The sequence below is a fragment of the Chiloscyllium plagiosum genome, unplaced genomic scaffold (genome assembly GCF_037043375.1).
Source record: "Chiloscyllium plagiosum isolate Xiang-an unplaced genomic scaffold, Cpla_swu_hap1 HiC_scaffold_7, whole genome shotgun sequence".
In the NCBI taxonomy this organism is placed as follows: Eukaryota; Metazoa; Chordata; class Chondrichthyes; order Orectolobiformes; family Hemiscylliidae; genus Chiloscyllium; species Chiloscyllium plagiosum.
In genome coordinates this window covers 114,348,117-114,365,638 of record NW_028270145.1, presented here as the reverse complement: position 1 = coordinate 114,365,638, position 17,522 = coordinate 114,348,117, and the positions used below count along the sequence as shown (strand labels likewise).

At 47.1% G+C, this 17,522-nt stretch overlaps 1 protein-coding gene across 5 annotated transcripts in view; it reads right to left on the bottom strand.

Annotated features, from left to right (window-relative positions):
• The window catches only part of spega (striated muscle enriched protein kinase a), a 396,078-nt gene that overhangs the window by 88,878 nt on the left and 289,678 nt on the right, over positions 1-17,522 (bottom strand). For all 5 annotated transcript variants that reach the window (XM_087989397.1, XM_087989394.1, XM_087989395.1 and 2 more), the window contains 4 exons: positions 16,633-16,693; positions 13,279-13,356; positions 7,367-7,539; positions 5,274-5,300 (listed from right to left, as the gene is read on the bottom strand). In XM_087989397.1, coding sequence (XP_087845523.1) covers positions 5,274-5,300; positions 7,367-7,539; positions 13,279-13,356; positions 16,633-16,693 — 339 coding nt within the window. The remainder of the gene's footprint in view (positions 1-5,273; positions 5,301-7,366; positions 7,540-13,278; positions 13,357-16,632; positions 16,694-17,522) is intronic.

The following is a 17,522-nucleotide window of genomic DNA, read 5'->3' as shown; positions in this document are numbered from 1 at the left end:
CCTTACATTCAGATAAGGAAGGACACCACTTTGACTGGGACAACACATCCATCCTAGGACAAACCAAACAGAGACACACACAAGAATTCCTGGAAGCATTGCATTCCAACTGAACTCTATCAACAAACACATCGAGCTAGACCCTATTCACCCTGAGAAAAAGAACAGGAAATGACATCACCACAGGAAATGACATCACCAACCCAAAGAAACCCAACCATATAAATAGAAAGCAGGAATTTTCAGCAGTGCTTCACCTGAGGCCCACTAAAGATGTTACCTAGTGTGGTGACAAGACGTCTGGAAATGAATCTTCCAGCTCAGCGAACAAACTTACATCCAGAACCTCAACCATAGCTACAAATCTTCTCAAAACTCACTATTGTCATCTCCTCCCACCTCTATTGTTTTGTTGATTCCCTTCAATTTGTGTTCTTCTGTTAACCAACCTTCCTATCCCTGGAAGCACACTCTCAAAACCCCTCGTGACTTTGAACATCTCGATCAAATCTCCCTCTTCTCCCTCTTTACCTTCCCTGCTCTGGGGAGAAAGATCTGAACTTCTCCAGTCTCTCCACATTCACTGAGATCTCTCATCCCTGGGACAGAAGGACATGGAGCAGCAGTTGGCCATTCAGCCCATCGAGCCTCCACTGCCATTCCAGATCGTGGCTGGTCATCTACCTCAATGTGACTTCCCCATGCCATCTCCAATTCCCTTGAATTGCATTAGCATTGAGAAACTATCAATTCAGTAGTTGAGGCCAACACTGTCTGGAGTCGAAAAGTGTGGCTCTGGAAAAGCACAGCAGGTCAGGCAGCATCCAAGGAGCAGGACAATCGACATTTCGGGCAGAAGCCCTTCATCAAGAATGTGGAGGGGGCTGAGAGATAAATAGAAGGTTGTTAGTGGGGCTGGGGGGGAGGGTAGCTGGGAAGGCAAAAGGTAGCGGGTGATGTTAACAGGTCGGAGCGGAGGGTGGGCTGGAGTCTAAAAGAAAGAGAAATCTAATGGAGGTATTTAATGCTGGCAAAGTAGATATAGAGAGGATGTTTCCTCATGTGGGGTAATCTAGAACGAGAGGTCATTGCTTTAGGATGGGGGAAGCAGATTTAAGACAGAGATCAGGAGAAATTACTTCACTGAAAGGGTCATGAATCTGTGGAATTCACTCCCCCAGAGTGCGGTGGATGCTGGGACATCGAGTAAATTTAAGGAGAGAGTCAGATTTTTACTGAGTAACAGGTTGGAGGGTTATGGAGAATGGGCAGGAAAGTGGAGTCGAGGCTGAGATGAGATCAGCCATGATCATGTTAAATGGTGGAGCAGGCTCGAGGGGCTGAATGGCCTCCTCCCAGTTCTCATGTTGAACCTGCTGAAAGCCTGAGTGCCTACAGCTGTCTGGGATCGAGAATTCCACACACTCACTTCTGTCCGAGTGAAGAAATTCCTGATTGTCTCACTCCAAATGGTCTGCCCCTCAATCTAAGTGCCTCAACAAACTCCTGTATCCTCCCCAGTAAGGGACCCCATCCTTTCTGCCTCTACCCTCATAAGCCCTTTAAGAATTTTGTAAGTCCTCATGAGGTCAACTCCCATTTTTCTATCCTCTCTGAGAGTACTGGCCCAGTCTCCTCAATCACTCATCATTAGACAGCTACAACGTCCCATTTGCCCCCTTTTCTGGCAAGTGTCCCTCTTTAGACAAGGACCAGAACAGCACTCCGGGTCTGCTCTCACCAGCATTCTGTAGAACCATCAGACATAGGAGCAGAAATTAGGCCATTCAGCCCATCGAGTCTGCTCCGCCATTCAACCATGGCTGATACGTTTCTCATAGACATTCTCCTGCTTTCTCCCCATCACCCTTGATACTCAAGAACCTATCTTATCGCAATCTTAAATATACTCAATGACCTGGCCTCCACAGCCGTCTGTGGCAGTAAATTCCATAGATTCCCCACTCTCTGCCTGAAGAGGTTTCTCCTGATCTCTGTTCTAAGAGATCTATCCTTCACTCTAAGGCTGTGCCCTCTGGTGCTAGTGTCTCCTACCAATGGAAACAATTGAAGCAAGTCTTCTTTGCTGTTGTCCTCAAATTCTCTTGTGATAAAGGTTAACGTTCCATTTGCTTTCTAAATTCCCTGCTGCCCCCAATGCTTGAGGAACAAGAATACCTTGGTCCTTATGAATATCAGCATTTCCCAATCCCCTCCCCTCACTATTTAAGAAATACTTTAGCCCTCCACTCATCCTCCTAAAGTGAATAATTTCACACTTTTTTGTAAAACATTCCATCTGCCATGTTCTCACTCTCACTCAACCTGTCGAAATGCTCATCTGTCTATCGTCCTCACAATCTCACTACATTCTCACAAACCTTATTGAATTCTTTGAGGATGTGACAAAACTCGTTGATGAAGGTAGAGCAGTGGATGTGGTATACATGGATTCCAAGACGTTTGATAAAGTTCCCCATGGTAGGCTCATTCAGAAAGTAAGGAGGCATGGAATCAGGGAAATTTGGCTGTCTGGATACAGAATTGGCTGGCCCATAGAAGGCAAAGGATAGTAGTAGATGGAAATATTCAGCCTGGAACTCAGTGACCAGTAGTGTTCTACAGGGATCTGTTCTGGGACCTCTGCTCTTTGTGATTTTTATAAATGACTAGGATGAGGAAGTGGAAGGGTGGGTTAGTAAGTTTGCCGATGACACAAATGTTGATGGAGTGGTGGATAGTGTGGAGGGCTGTTGTAGGTTGCAATGGGACATTGACAGGATCCAGAACTGGGCTGAGTGTTGGCAGATGGTGTTCAACCTGGAAAAGTGTGAAGTGATTCATTTGGGTAGGTCAAATTTGAGTGCAGATTACAGGGTTAAAGGCATGATTATTGGCAGTGTGGAGGAACAGAGGGATCTTGGGGTCCATGTCCATAGATCCCTCAAAGTTGCCACCCAATTTGATAGGGTTGTTAAGAAGACATATGGTGTGTTGGCTTTCATTAGTAGGGGGATTGAGTTTAAGAACCATGAGATTATGCTGCAGCACTTTAGAGCCCTGGTCAGACCACAATTGGAATATTGTGCCTCATTACAAGATGGATGTGAAAGCTTTCGAGAGGGTGCAGAGGGGATTGACCAGGATGCTGCCTGGACTGGAGGGCAAGTCTTATGAAGAAAGGTTGAGGGAGCTTTCTTACTGGAGCGAAGAATGATGAAGTGTATAAGATGATGAGAGGCACAGATAGATACTTTCTCAGGCCAGAAATGTCTAAAATGAAGGGGCATAATTTTAAGGTAATTGGCCGAAGGTTTCGAGGAGGTGTCAGAGGTAGGTTCTTTATACAGAGAGTTGTGGGTGCGTGGAATGCACTGCCGATAGTGTTAGTAGAGTCAGAGACATTAGGGACATTTAAGCGATTCTTGGATAGGCACATTGAAGATAATAGAATTAGGGGTATGTATTTTAGTCTTACCTTAGAGTAGGATGTCAAAAAGTGTGTTGCTGGAAAAACGTGCCTGTCAGTCAGCATCCGAGGAGCAAGAGAGTCAATGTTTCAAGCATAAGCTCTTCATCAGGAACTGCTCCTGCTCCTCGGATGGTGCCTGACCGGCTATGTTTGTCCAGCACCACATTTTTTGACTGATCTCCAGCATCTGCAGTCCTCACTTTCTTCTTAGAACAGTCTAAAAGGTCAGCACAACATCAAGGGCCGCAGGGCCTGTACCGTGCTGTACTGTTCTATGTTCTGGTAGCATCCTCTAGGTGGCAGTATTTGGGAACCTTCTGACAAATGTACCTTGTCATCGGTCTGGAACTAATGAGCTGAAGCTTGTACTGATTTAACTGATCAAACTGAAATCGGATTTCTGAGGAAGGGTCATCGGACATGAAAGGTCAACTCTGATTTCTCTCCACGGATGCTCCAGACCTGCTGAGCTTTTCCAGCAATTTCTGTTTTCGTTTCAATCTGATTTTGAGATCACTCGAGTAAGATTAGGTTTTCCGATTTGAATTTTGGCCTCAGGTATCTCTCCTCCTCGGTGTTTGTGCGCTACCTTTCTTGAATCTTGAGACCAAAATGTGGAGTGAGAAACAAATGAAACTTCAAAGGATGGAGTGTGGCTCTAAGCCTGGATTCTGATTGAACATGATACTTAGCACAGATGCAATACAGAGTGACAGAGTTGGACCTCACCACTTCAATACAGACCAAAGATACAGCAACAGAATCTAGCTCCTTTCTCTGAAGGTGCAAGGAATTTGAAGGACATATCAATCTATTTTCACAGCAAAAACCTGTCTCAGAGTCACTGATTTACCTAACACCCAATGAGTATTTCGTACGAAAACATATCACATTGGTTGAACAAATGATCATTGGCCATGCTACATTGTCCCTCATGTCCAGGGATGTGCAGGCTAACCATGGGAAAAACAGTTACAGGGATAAAATGGGTCTGGGTGGGATTCTGTTTGGAGGGGTAGTGTGAACTCTAAGGTCCAAACGGCCTCTTTCTGCATTGTAAGAAATTTGTGAGTTTTGATCTGGGACGCAGTGGGAGCAAATTCAACAGGAACTTGCAAAAAAGGGGGTGGGAATGTATCGTCCCTCAGCCTCCAAGGTTCAAGTGAAAACAAATCAATTTTGTCCAATCTCTCCTCCTAGCTAATTCCCCTCCCCCGCCCCCCCATACCAGGCAACATCCTGGTAAACTGTTTCTGTACCCAAAGCCTCCACATCCTTCTGGCAGTATGGCAACCAGAAGTGTATGCAATATTCCAAGTGTGGCCTAACTAAAGTTCTATACAGCTGCAACATGACTTGCTGATTTTTATACTCTATGCCGCAACTGATGAAGGTAAGCACACCATATGCCTTTTTGACCAGCTTCTCAGCTTTACTGCCATTTTTGAGGAACTGTGGACCTGTACGCCTAGATCCCTCTGTATGTTGATCTTTCAAAGGGTTCTGCCATTTACTGTGTAAAAGGTTGCCCTGTAATTGCTGTGTGAAATGGCCCAGAAAGCCACTCAGTTCAGGGGCAATTAGGGACGGGTGACAAATTCCCTCCTTGTTAGTGAGGTCCACATCCCATGGAAGAGTAAAAAGGGTGATTAGTTCTCAACCAGCTGTCACAGCCATGATGGTGTGAACAGTAACAGCATTTCAAAACATCCTGGGAGACTCCCTTTATTCCTGAGCCATCTGGCATCAGGGCTGATGATTGGCCTGAGCTTTGAGGGGCTGCATTAAGCTGGAGACTTACCCAATGTAGGCGATGACTCCCACGGGCCTGTCAGTGAAGAGAGCACAAAGTGAGTACAGATGTATCACAGTCATCACAAACCATCAGCCCAAACCTTTACCAGCTGCCGTGGTAATGACAGAGAGTAACATCACCAAATGGACCATTCTTTATAAACCATCCACAGTCAGCTCCATTGCAAATCAGTGCACTATCACAGGAATTAGCCTGGGCGGGGGGAGGGAAATCACAGAACCACAGCTACCAATCCCCTTCCTTTAGGGTGGCATGGTGGCTCAGTGGTTAGCACTGCTGCCTCACAGCACCAGGGACCCGGGTTCGATTCCAGCCTCAGGCATCTGTGTGGAATTTGCACATTCTCCACGTGGGTTTCCTCCAGGTGCTCTGGTTTCCTCCCACAGTCCAAAGATGTGCAGGTCACATGCTAAGTTGTCCATAGTGTTCAGGGATGTGTAGGTTAGGTACATTAGTTAGGGGTAAATATAGGGTAGCAGAATGGGTCTAGGTTGGTTACCCTTCAGAGGATCCTTGTGGACTTGTTGGACCAAAGGGCCAAAAGGCAGAATTTTCCACACTGTTGTGATTCTTCTATGAATCCCATCTGAGGAGTCTCAGCACCTTCCAAACCCAGGGCCACTTCCATCTAGAAGGACAAGGGCAGCAGATCCATGAGAACACCACCCCCTGCAAGTTCCCATCCAAGCCACTCACCATCCTGACTTGGAAATATATCACTGTTCCTTCACTGTCGCTGAGTCACAATCCTGCATTTCCCTCCCTAAGGGCATTGTGGGTCAACCCACAGTACATGGCAGCTCAAGAAGGCAGCTCATCCCCACCTTTTCAAGGGGCAGAAGGGACAGATGATAATGCTGGGCCCAGCCAGTGATGGCCATGTCCCCACAACTGAATATATGGTAAATGTGGTTGACAGTCTCTGAGCAGCACTAAGGGAGTGCTGCACTGTCTGAGGCACTATCTCTCAGGGGAGATAATAAACTGAAGCTCTGTCTGCCATCTCTCGGTGATCATAAAAGGTGACCAATAACTGGAAGAAGAGCAGGAGAGATCTCCCCATGTCCCAGCCAATACCCAGCCCTCAAAGCAGATTATCTCACTTGCTGGGTGACATACTGGCTGCTGCCTTTTCCTGAATTCTAACATTTCAAAAGTATTTCACTGGCTCTTCTGTACAGTGTGGGAGGGTACATCAATGCAGAGCTGTCTTTTTATCTAAAAATGCACAGTTTAGATTAGATTACATTACAGTGTGGAAACAGGCCCTTCGGCCCAACAAGTCCACACCGACCCGCCGAAGCGCAACCCACCCATTCCCCTACATTTACCCCTTTACCTAACACTACGGGCAATTTAGCATGGCCAATTCACCTGACCTGCATATCTTTGGACTGTGGGAGGAAACCGGAGCACCCGGAGGAAACCCACGCAGAGAATGTGCAAACTCCACACAGTCAGTCGCCTGAGGCGGGAATTGAACCCGGGTCTCTGGCGCTGTGAGGCAGCAGTGCTAACCACTGTGCCACCGTGCCGTTTCTGGGATTAGACCAACTGGTGTCCAGGCCTCATTGACCCCTTCCCTCCCTCCTTCCCTCACTTACTCCCTCCCTCACTCACTCCCTCTCTCCCTCATTGACTCACTCACTCACTCACTCACTCCCCCACTTACTCCCTCCCTCCTTCACTGACTCTTTCCCTCCCTCACTGCTCACTCCCTCCCTCCCTCACTGCTCACTCCCTCCCTCCCTCACTGCCTCACTCCCTCCCTCCTCACTGACTCCTTCCATCCCTCACTGACTCACTCCGTCCCTTCCTCATCAACTCGTTCACTCACTCCCTCCCTCCCTCGCAGACTCACTTGCTTACTCCTTCACTCACTCCCTTTCTCACTGACTCACTCCCTCACTCACTCATTTGCTGCCTCCTTCACCCACACACTTGCCCACTCCCATTACTCGCTCACTCACTCCCTCCTTCTCTCACTCCCTTTGCTTGCTTCCTTATTCACTCGCTGCCTCCCTCCCTCCCTCCATGACTCCATTACTCTTCCCTTCCATCGCGATGATGTTGCATACCAGATATCGGTAACGTTGGAGACTGGTTCCTGATTGACGATCTCTGGTGAGATGTATTCCGGAGTTCCGAACTGACAGAACTGTGGTGTGTCCGGAGTCATCACCTGAGCATTCCCGAAGTCGCAGATCCTGATGCTCTCGCTGGTCGTATCTGCCATGAGGATATTGTCTGGCTGCAAGGACAAAGGAAGGGAGGGAGGTAGGGATGGTGATTGAATCCAACAGCATCCGAGAAGGCCATTCGGCCTATGTGTTACTGCCAGCCCTTTGAAACATTTACCCGCTCTTTCGCCCATTGCCCTGAAACTTTATCCCTTCAACGGTTTATCTAGCTCTGGGTCAAAACTTCCTGTTCAACCGGTTTGCTTATGGAATGGGGAGAATTTTATAAACTCACAGATGGCAATGGGTACGAGATCAATTATTCATCCCAAAGTTGAGTTTGGTTGGTTTTGGTTAAGGATAGGGGTCAAGGTAAAGTCACTCTCAAGCTTCTCTCTCATTAGAGAGAGATGACTGATGGTGGTTTAACCTGAGGGTCACCATGCCTCAGATGAGGGGAGAGATTGAGAAGGTGATTGAGACAATAGTGCTGGTGTGTTTAGAAATAGGAAAATAGGAGAGATGAATGCATGGCGAAGGAGCTGGTGCAGTGGTCAGGGTGTCAGATTCTTAGATCATTGGAACCTCTTCTGGGGCAGGGGTGAACTGTACCAGAGGGAGGAGCTGCACCTAAACTGGAGGGGAACCAATATCCTTGTAGGGCAGTTCACTTGTGCTACACGGGAGGGTTTAAACTAGAGTGGCAGGGGGCTGGGAGCCAGAGCAGCAGGTCAGCAAGTGGAGGGATTGAGGGGCTTATGCCCGAAACGTCAATTCTCCTGTTCCCTGGATGCTGTCTGACCTGCTGCGCTTTCCCAGCAACACATTTCCAGGATTGAGGGGAAGGTAGATCTAGGATCAGAAAATCAGAAAGGAAGGACTGACAGAGACAGGTAAATGAACACAATGGTATGAATGGACTGAAGTGTGTTTATTTCAGCACAAGGAGTATTATAGGTAAGGTAGATGACCTGAGATCCTGGATCAGTACTTGGGACTATGATGTTGTGGCCATTAGAGAGACTGTGCTGAGAGGAGGAAAGGACTGGCTGCTCGATGTTCCAGAGTTTCGTTGTTTGAGACGAGAGAGAGAGGAAGGTAAAAGAGGTTGAGGAGCTGCATTATTAATCAGGGAGAATGTTACGTCTGCACTCAAAGAGAGGACATACTGGAAGGTTCATCCACTGAGGCAGTATGGGGATAGTAAGGACTGCAAAAGGCACAGTTGGTCAGGCAGCACTAGAGGAGCAGGGGAGTCAATGTTTCAGGTCAGGATCCCTCATCAGGACTGGGGAGGGGGAAGTGAGCTGAGAAATGGTGGGGGGGGGGGGAGCCAGGGGAAAGGTTGGTGGGAAAGTGATAGATGCAGATGGGGGGGGTTTTGATAGGTAGAGCTCAAAAATAAGATGGATGTAATCACTCTGATAGGATTGTACCATAGGTCATCCCAATAGCCACTGAGAGATTGAAGGATAAATATTTCAGCAGATTATGGAAAGACTTAATAACAATAGGGTTGTCATAGTGGGTGACTTTAACTTCTCCAATATTGACTGGGCCTCCCTTACAGCAAGAGGCTTAGACTGGGTAAAATTTATTCAGTGTACCCAAGAGGGTTTCTTGAAACAGTATGCGGATAGTCCAACTAGAGAGGGGGCCATACTGGACCCTGTATTGGCTAATGAGCCTGACCAGGTGACTGACCTTACAGTGCGAGAGCATTTTGGAAACAGTGATCACAACTCCTTACATTTTAGGCTAGCTATGAACAAGGATAAGTCTGGAACTGGGGCCAAGTTGGGGGAGGGCATATTACACCAGTAATGGGCAGGAGGTAGGGAGTGTTCACTGGGAGAAGCTGTTATCAGTCCATATCTGACATGTGGGAATTGTTGATCAGAGTTCAGGACCAGCATATTCCAGTAAGGATGGCAAGGTAAGGGACCTTTGGATAATGAGGGAGGATGTGCATTTAGTCAAAAGGAAGAAAGAAGCATATATAAGGTTTAGGAAGCTAAAATTGGACTGGGCCCATGAGAAATATAAGCAGGAAAGTACTCAAGCAGGGAATCAGGAGAACAAGAAGGGGCCATGAAATGACTTTGACAAGTAAGGTTAAAGAGAATCCCCAAGGCATTCTATACAGACACTAAAAACAAGAGGGTAACTAGGGAGAAGGTGGGATCACTCAAGGATAACGGCGGGAACTTATGCTTGGAGGCATAGGATGTGTTCACCCAGGAGGAGGATATGGAGGATAGTGAGATTTGTGTGGAGCATGCTGATATGCTAGGGCATTTTTAGATCAAGAAAGAACTAGTGTTGAATCTCTTGAAAAGCATTAAGGTGGATGAGACCCAAGGGCCTGATGGTATCTACCCCAGGTTACTGAGATGGGCATGAGAGGAGACTACAGGGGCCTTGACCAAGATCTTTATATCCTCGCTAGGCAATGGAGAGGTCCCAGAGGACTAGCGAGTAGCTCATGTTGTTCTTCTAATGGTCAGTGGGAAATTGGGAAACAAATTTGTAAGGAGATCCCAGTTCTCTGTAAGAATAATAGGGTGGTAATGGTAGGGGATTTTAACTTTTCAAATGTAGACTGGGACTGCCATACTGTTAAGGGTTTAGAAGGAGAGGAATATGTTAAATATGTATGAGAAAAGTTTCTGACTTAGTATGTGGATGTGCCTACTACAATGGGAAATAAGGCAGGACAAGTGACTGAGGTGTCAGTGGGGGAGCATAATTCTATTAGTTTTAAAATAGTGATGGAAAAGGATAGACTGGATCTAGAGGTTTACAAAATTATGAGGGGCATGGATGGGATAAATTGACAAAGTCTTTTCCCTGGGGTGGGGAAGTCCAGAACTTGAGGGCATAGGTTTAGGGTGAGAGGGGAAAGATATAAGAGACCTAAGGGGCAACTTTTTCACACAGACGGTGGTACGTGTATGATTAGATTACTTACAGTGTGGAAACAGGCCCTTCGGCCCAACAAGTCCACACTGACCCTCTGAAGAGCAACCCACTCAGACCCATTCCCCTACATTTACCCCTTCACCTAACACTATGGGCAATTTAGCATGGCCAATTCACCTAACCAGCACATTTTTGGGCTGTGGGAGGAAACCGGAGCACCCGGAGGAAACCCACGCAGACAATGTGCAAACTCCAGACGGTTGCCTGAGACGGGAATTGAACCCGGGTCTCTGGTGCTGTGAGGCAGCAGTGCTAACCACTGTGCCACCGTGGAATGAGCTGCCAGAGGAAGTGGTGGAGCCTGGTACAAATGCAACATTTAAGAGGCATTTGGATGGGTATATGAATAGGAAGGGTTTGGAGGGTTATGGGCCAGGTGCCGGCAGGTGGGACTGGATTGGGTTGGGATATCTGGTCAGCATGGACGAGTTTGACCGAAGGGTCTGTTTCTGTGCTGTACATCTCTATGATTCTATGACTCTCTTCTTGAAGGGAAATGGGAATAATCCAGGAAACTATTGAATGGTGAGTCTCACCATGGTGGTTGGGAAGCTACTGGACAGAATTCTTAGGGATAGGATTTAGCACTTTTGGAAAAACATGGCCTAATAGGGACAGTCAGGTCGGAATGGGCAAGTTGGACCAAAGGGTCTGTTTCCGTGCTGTACATTTCTATGACTCTGACTCTAAGTACCTGTGATACAGGAAGACAGATAGAGGTTTTTTTTTGAAGAAGACAGACATAACTATCTGGAAGATTAGAGAGTGGACAGGTTATTTCAGAGAAAAACAAGCCATTCAGTGCGAAATTGCCTGTAGGAGCAGTCTGCAGGACAGTCAAGGCAGGAGAAAAGAAATCATGCTTGATTTAATGTTTTGCAGAGGGAGACATCTGGTAATTCTTGCAAATTGTCCTGACGAGTACAAGTTTTTGACAAAATACGTTTGTTTTCAGCAATCTCCAACTTTAATAATCCCTTCGTTGTTTTGGGAATCTCCAAGACCTTGCTCCTATCTGTCTCTGTAATCTCCTCCAGATCCTCAGGTCCCTCCTCCCACTGTGATATTCTAGATCTGGCTTTATCGGGTTCCTTTGTTATGTCACTGGTGGCTGTGCCTTTGGTTACCTAGACCCTAAGCTGTGCAATTCTTTGCCTAAACCTCTCGCCTTCTCCCTGGAACCGGGAGGGATGAGCGGTCACTGTTTCAAACTAAGTGGCTTTCTGTCTAAACTGGAAATTGATTCCTTGAAGGAGTCATGTGCCCTTTAAATAATCATCCTGAACAGGTAGTTGATGCAGAGTCCTTGAATATTTCTAGGCATGAGAAGGATCGATATTTCATTAACAAAGGGGTGAAAGGTTATCAGGTTGGCTGGGAATGTGGAGTAATTAGATCATCCAGCATTTTATAGAATGATGTGCTGGGAATGAGGGGCTGAATGGCCTACTCCAAACACACATTTGCTTCCTTTGAGAGGCTGCTTTAAGAAATTTTGAGCAATAATACCTAATGACTCAGTATCTTATTTGCTTCATTTGCTCCTGTGAATCTTTCTGTATTTCTTTTACCTCTTTGTACAGCTCTTTATAAATAATTTGTTTTTGATTTGTGTGTGCTGAGTGCGACTCCCTCAGGGGTGGGGAGTTGGCATGTACAGTGATCAAGAGGCCTGAATTAGCTTCCAGCCCATGGTCTGTACATTGACCGGGAGTGGATACTGTGATGTACTGACCAAACTGAAGGGCACAGCCTGATCTGCTGAGGCTGGAGCAGACACCTGTCAGTACAGTTGCAGGAGCAGTGTGCACCGTCTTACACTGTCCCCTGAGACTACAGGAGGACCACAGGATTAGCTGTAATGTTCTGGGTCATTCAGTCTATAAATACTCCGAACTGGGTTAATGTCCTAAAATAACGGAGAGAGGGATTTCATTTCAGCGCTTGCACTTTTGAATTCCGGAGTTTAATTTCAGGATAGATGGCATGGATTGACAGAGGGTGGCGGGGGGTGGAGACAGACAGACAGAAGCAGAGAGACAGACAGGGAAAGAGCAGGACAAAGGGAGAGAGACAGGCAGGCAGAAGCAAAGACTGACTGGTAGTTACTGACAAACACAAAGAGATAGAGAAAGAGAAGTGTGAAGAAGTAGCACATGGAGAATGAGAAACAAATTTAAACATTCGAAAACTCAGTTACAGGCAACAATAGAAAAGTGGACTGACACAGACAGTGAGAGAGCAGAAAATGGGGGAGGCAGGAGGACAGGGGGTGACAGGCCAGAGGGTGGGGGAGAGAGAAAGAGAGATTGGTGAGAGAGGGGGATACTGGGAGAGAGGAGGAGACTGGTCAGAGGGGTGGGGGGGCGAGACGGGGAAGGAGACGGATTATAGGGAGAGGGGGAGACAAGCCAAAGGGTCAGAGAGAGAGAGAGAGACAGCGATGATGGGGAGGGGGAGGAGGGATACAGGGTAGAGGGGGAGACAGGGGGAAACAGAGGGGGAGTGAGAGAGAGATGAGGGGGAGAAGGGGGAATGGGGAAGGTGAGAGACAGAGAGAGAGGGGGAGACTGAAGGAGGGTGGAAGAGGGTGAGAGAGGGGAAATGGGAGAGACAGGGATTGTGCAGTTGAGTAGGAGACAGGGAGAGGGAAATCCAAATCACAGGATGATAACATCACAAACACTTCTGACAAACCATAATAGATCAACTGACATTGTTCGAGCTGGAGGGGAGTGCATTAGTGAAGCCCAGGGGTCAGTATGAGCTGGAGACGCACCATACTAACTCCTGAACAAGTTGAATGGTGGAGGAATGAACAGGATTACCTTAATGTCCAGGTGAAGGATGTTGTTCTGATGGAGATAGCTGAGACCTTCCAGAATCTGACGGATATACAATCGCAGCTGGAGAGGGGAGATCTCAGTTAGTCACTGATGATACAAAGCAGTGACCCCGCCCTGCTCTGCCCTGCCCTGCCTGACCTCTCAGAGACTCACTGGACCAAATACACTGATGCCAGGCCACAGTCGGTTCAAATCTCACAGGGGGCACTTTGGGAATCTGAACTCCATTTGTTCCTGAGAATGAATTAAAGAGCAATAAAAGACCAAACGACTGCCTTAGGAAATAAATTTGGAATTGTCGATGACTGAACACCTCAAAATGTACTCTGACCACCATCTTCCAGTGGCAGTTAATGCCATTGATGTAGAGGATCCTGAGTTCAAGACCTACTTCTTAAATTGGAGTGTAAAATCCAGCTGCCATTCCTAATGCCATTCACAGGAAATGCTGCACCGTGGGAGATACTATCTCTGGGGTGAGAGGTTAATCTGAAATTTCATTAGGTCGATGCAAACCATCACATAAATACTATTTTAATGAAGAATAGGAGGGTTAGCCATTGTTTAAACTCAAAGAGAAACAAAAACAGATAACTAATCATTCTTACAGGGATATTTGTGGACCTTAATTTCCTAGCCTCTGACCTGCTCTTGTATACACTGTGTTTATGTGGTGAGTCCAGTTGAATTTCTGGTCAAAGGTAACCCCCAGGATGTTAAAATTGGGGATTCATGTTGGTAATATCACCGAATGTCATGGGGTGGTGATTAGATTGTCTCTTATTAGTGTTGGTCATAGCCTGGCATTTGTGTGGCACAAATGTTATTTGCCACTTGTCAGCCCAAGCCTGGATATTGCCCAGTTCTTGTTGCATTTGAACATGGACTGCTTCGGTATCTGAGGAATCTGAGTATTTGATGATTATGCAATCATCGGTGAACATCCCTATTTCTGACCTTATGATGGAGGGAAGGTCATTGACGAAGCAGCTGAAGATGGTTGGCCCTAGGACACTCCCCTGAGGAGCTTCTGCGAAGATGTCCTGGAGCTGAGATGACTGACTGCCAACAACCATGACCATCTCCCTGTGATCCAGGTATGACTCTAACCAGCAGAGAGTTTGTCCCCAATAACCGTTGATTCCAGTTTTGCCAGGGCTCCTTGATGCCACACTTGGCCGAATGCAGCCTTGATGTCAAGGGCTGTCCCTCTCCCCTCCCCTCTGGAATTCAGCTCTTTTGTCCATGTTTGACCCAAGGCTGTAATGAGGTCAGGAGCTGAGTGACCCTGGGGGAACCCAAACTGGGCGTCACTGAGCAGGTTATTGCTGAGCAGGTGCTGCTTGATAACACTGTTACTGACCCCTTCCATCACTTTACTGATGATCGAGAGTAGACTGATGGGGCGGGAATTGGCTGAGTTGGATTTGTCCTGCTTTTTATGTACAGGACATACCTGGGCAATTTTCCACATTGTCGGGTAGATGCCAGTGTTGTAAGTGGACTGGAACAGCTTGGCTCGGGGAGCAGCAAGTTCTGGAGCACACATCTTCCGTACTATTGCTGGAATGTTGTCAGGGTCCGTAGCCTTTACAGTATCCAGTGCCTCTAACTGTTTCTTGATATCACATGGAGTGAATCGAATTGGCTGAAGACTGGTATCTGTGATGCTGGGGACTGCTGGAGGAGGTTGAGATGGATCATCCACTCTGATTTTGCAGAAACTGAAGATTACTGCAAAAGCTTCCACTTTATCTTTTGCCCTGATGTGCTGGGCTCTTCTATCATTGAGGATGGGGATTTTAGTAAAGCCTCTTCTTCCAGTGAGTTGTTTAATTGTTCACCACCATTCACAACTGGATGTGGCAGGACTGCAGAGCTTAGATCTGATCCATTGGTTGTGGGATCGCTTAGTTCTGTCTATCATTGGCTGCTTATGCTGTTTGGCAGTGCTTCATCTGGTGCTGCTCCTGGCATGCCCTACTGCATGAACCAGGGTTGAACCAGGGTTGATCCTCTGGCTTGATGGTAATGGTTGAGTGGGGGATATGCTGGGCCATGAGATTACAGATTGTGCTGGAGTACAGTTGTGCTGCTGTTGATGGCCCACAGTGCCTCATGGATGCCCAGTCTTGAGTTACTAGATCTGTTTGAAGTCTGTCCTTTTTAGCACGATGATAGTGCCACACAACCCGATGGAGGGTATTCTCAAAGTGAAGGTGGGACTTTGTCTCCACAAGGGCTGTGCGGTGGTCACTCTAACCGATACTGTCATGGACAGATGCATCTGCAGCTGGCAGCTTGGTAAGGGTGAGGTCAAGTCTGTTTTTCCCCCTTGTTGGTTCCCTCACCACCTGCCGCAGATTCAGTCTAGCAGCGATGTCTTTTAGGACCCAACCAGCTCGATCATTAATGCTGCTGCCCAGCCACTGTTGGTGGTGGTCATTGAAATCCCCCACCCAGAGTACACTCTGTGCCCTTGCCACTCTCAGTGCTTCCTCTAAGTATTGTCCAACATAGAGGAGTACCTCAGCTGAGGGAGGACAGTACATGGTAATCAGCAGGAGGTTTCCTTGCCAATGTTTAACCTGAAGCCACGAGACTTCATGGGGTCCAGAGTCAATGCTGAGGACTCCTGGAACAATGCCCTCCTGACTGTACCCCACTGTGCTGCCACCTCTGCTGGGTCTGTCCTGCCGGTGGGGTTGGGAAAATGGTGGTGGTATTTGGTACAATTCAGTGTGTGACACATTGTGAGACAGCTCTCCCAAATTTGGGAACCCACCCCCACTGCTATTGCTAAGTCTGACTTTGCAGGGTCAACAGTGCAGTGTCTGGCTGACTTTCATTCCTTTATTAAGACTGTCTATTGAGACGGAGTGGTTTGCTCGGACATTTCAGACAGTAGGCAAGAGTCTGTAATCACATATAGGCCAGGAGACTGGTAATGGTTACATGGTCACTATTACTAAGCCTAGTGTTAAGTTAAGTTGGCCATGGCGAGATTTGAACCAGTGTTCCAGAACAGGCTCTGTGGATTATGAATTCAGAGATATTGATGCCATGCTAGACTGTTGAATCCCTACAGCACAACACAGCACTGTATCAAAGTACTTCACTGAATGTTAACTGCTTTCAGACAACCTGAGGTTGTGAAAGGCGCTATTATCAATGCAAGTCTGACTAATCAGTAAACCCTTCATAAAAGCAAACATTATTCCACATCGGACACAAGGTGAAAGACTCGGGATGAGCACAGTTTAGGATGGACTCTGACCTCTGGCTACTGTGCTCTTTGACAGACTGAGGCGCGTGGGGACTGAGCCTCAGACTCACCTCGGTTTCCAAGACGTTGGGTTTCTTCACCAAGCGATCAAACAGCTCCTCCTGAGCACAGCTATAGTCCTAGTCAAGGCAGAGACAGAGAGAGAGAGAGACCCACCATCCCTCAGAACGGACAAGATCAGAAACCCGCTGCTATTCCGGCAGGAACACATTCACTCACCACACACACATACACACACACACTCTCCACACAATAACACACACACACACACATTCTGTCACTCACACACACATTCATATTCTCACACACACACACACTCACCTACACACCACACACAGTCTACAATTCTACATCAGACTGTCAGGTAATGCCATTAGGATGCAGAGACTCCGCTTTTACTGCAGTCTTCAGGCCTTTAACAGTATCAAATAAAACTCACTCTACACTGTCCCCCATCAAACACTTCCAGGAAAGGGACTGCACGGGGTTAGATAGAGGGTAAAGCTCCCTGTCACTGACGATATGGAACATGGCTGGTATTGGTTGAATTGCTGATTTGATACCTCTCCCTCTGACCTGCCTGATGTCTTTTCTAGTTTCCACTTATCCTCACTTTTCAACATAAGAACAGGAGTAGGCAATTCAGCCCATCGATGCTGCTCCACCATTTTATAGGATCTGTAGCCTTGCTGTATATTCCTGCCTCGGGTCAATATCCCTTGCTACCCTTACTTAATAAGAAAAAGCCTATCTCAGATTTAAATTTAACAACCAAATTAGCATTGACCACTATTTGAGGAAGGGAGCTCCACATCTCTATCACTTGTACCATCACCATCACTTTCTCCCCCAGCAACCCCATCCCACCAAATAACCTGATGAAGGAGCAATGCTCCAAAAGCCTGTGATTTCAAATAAACCTGTTGGACTGTAACATAGT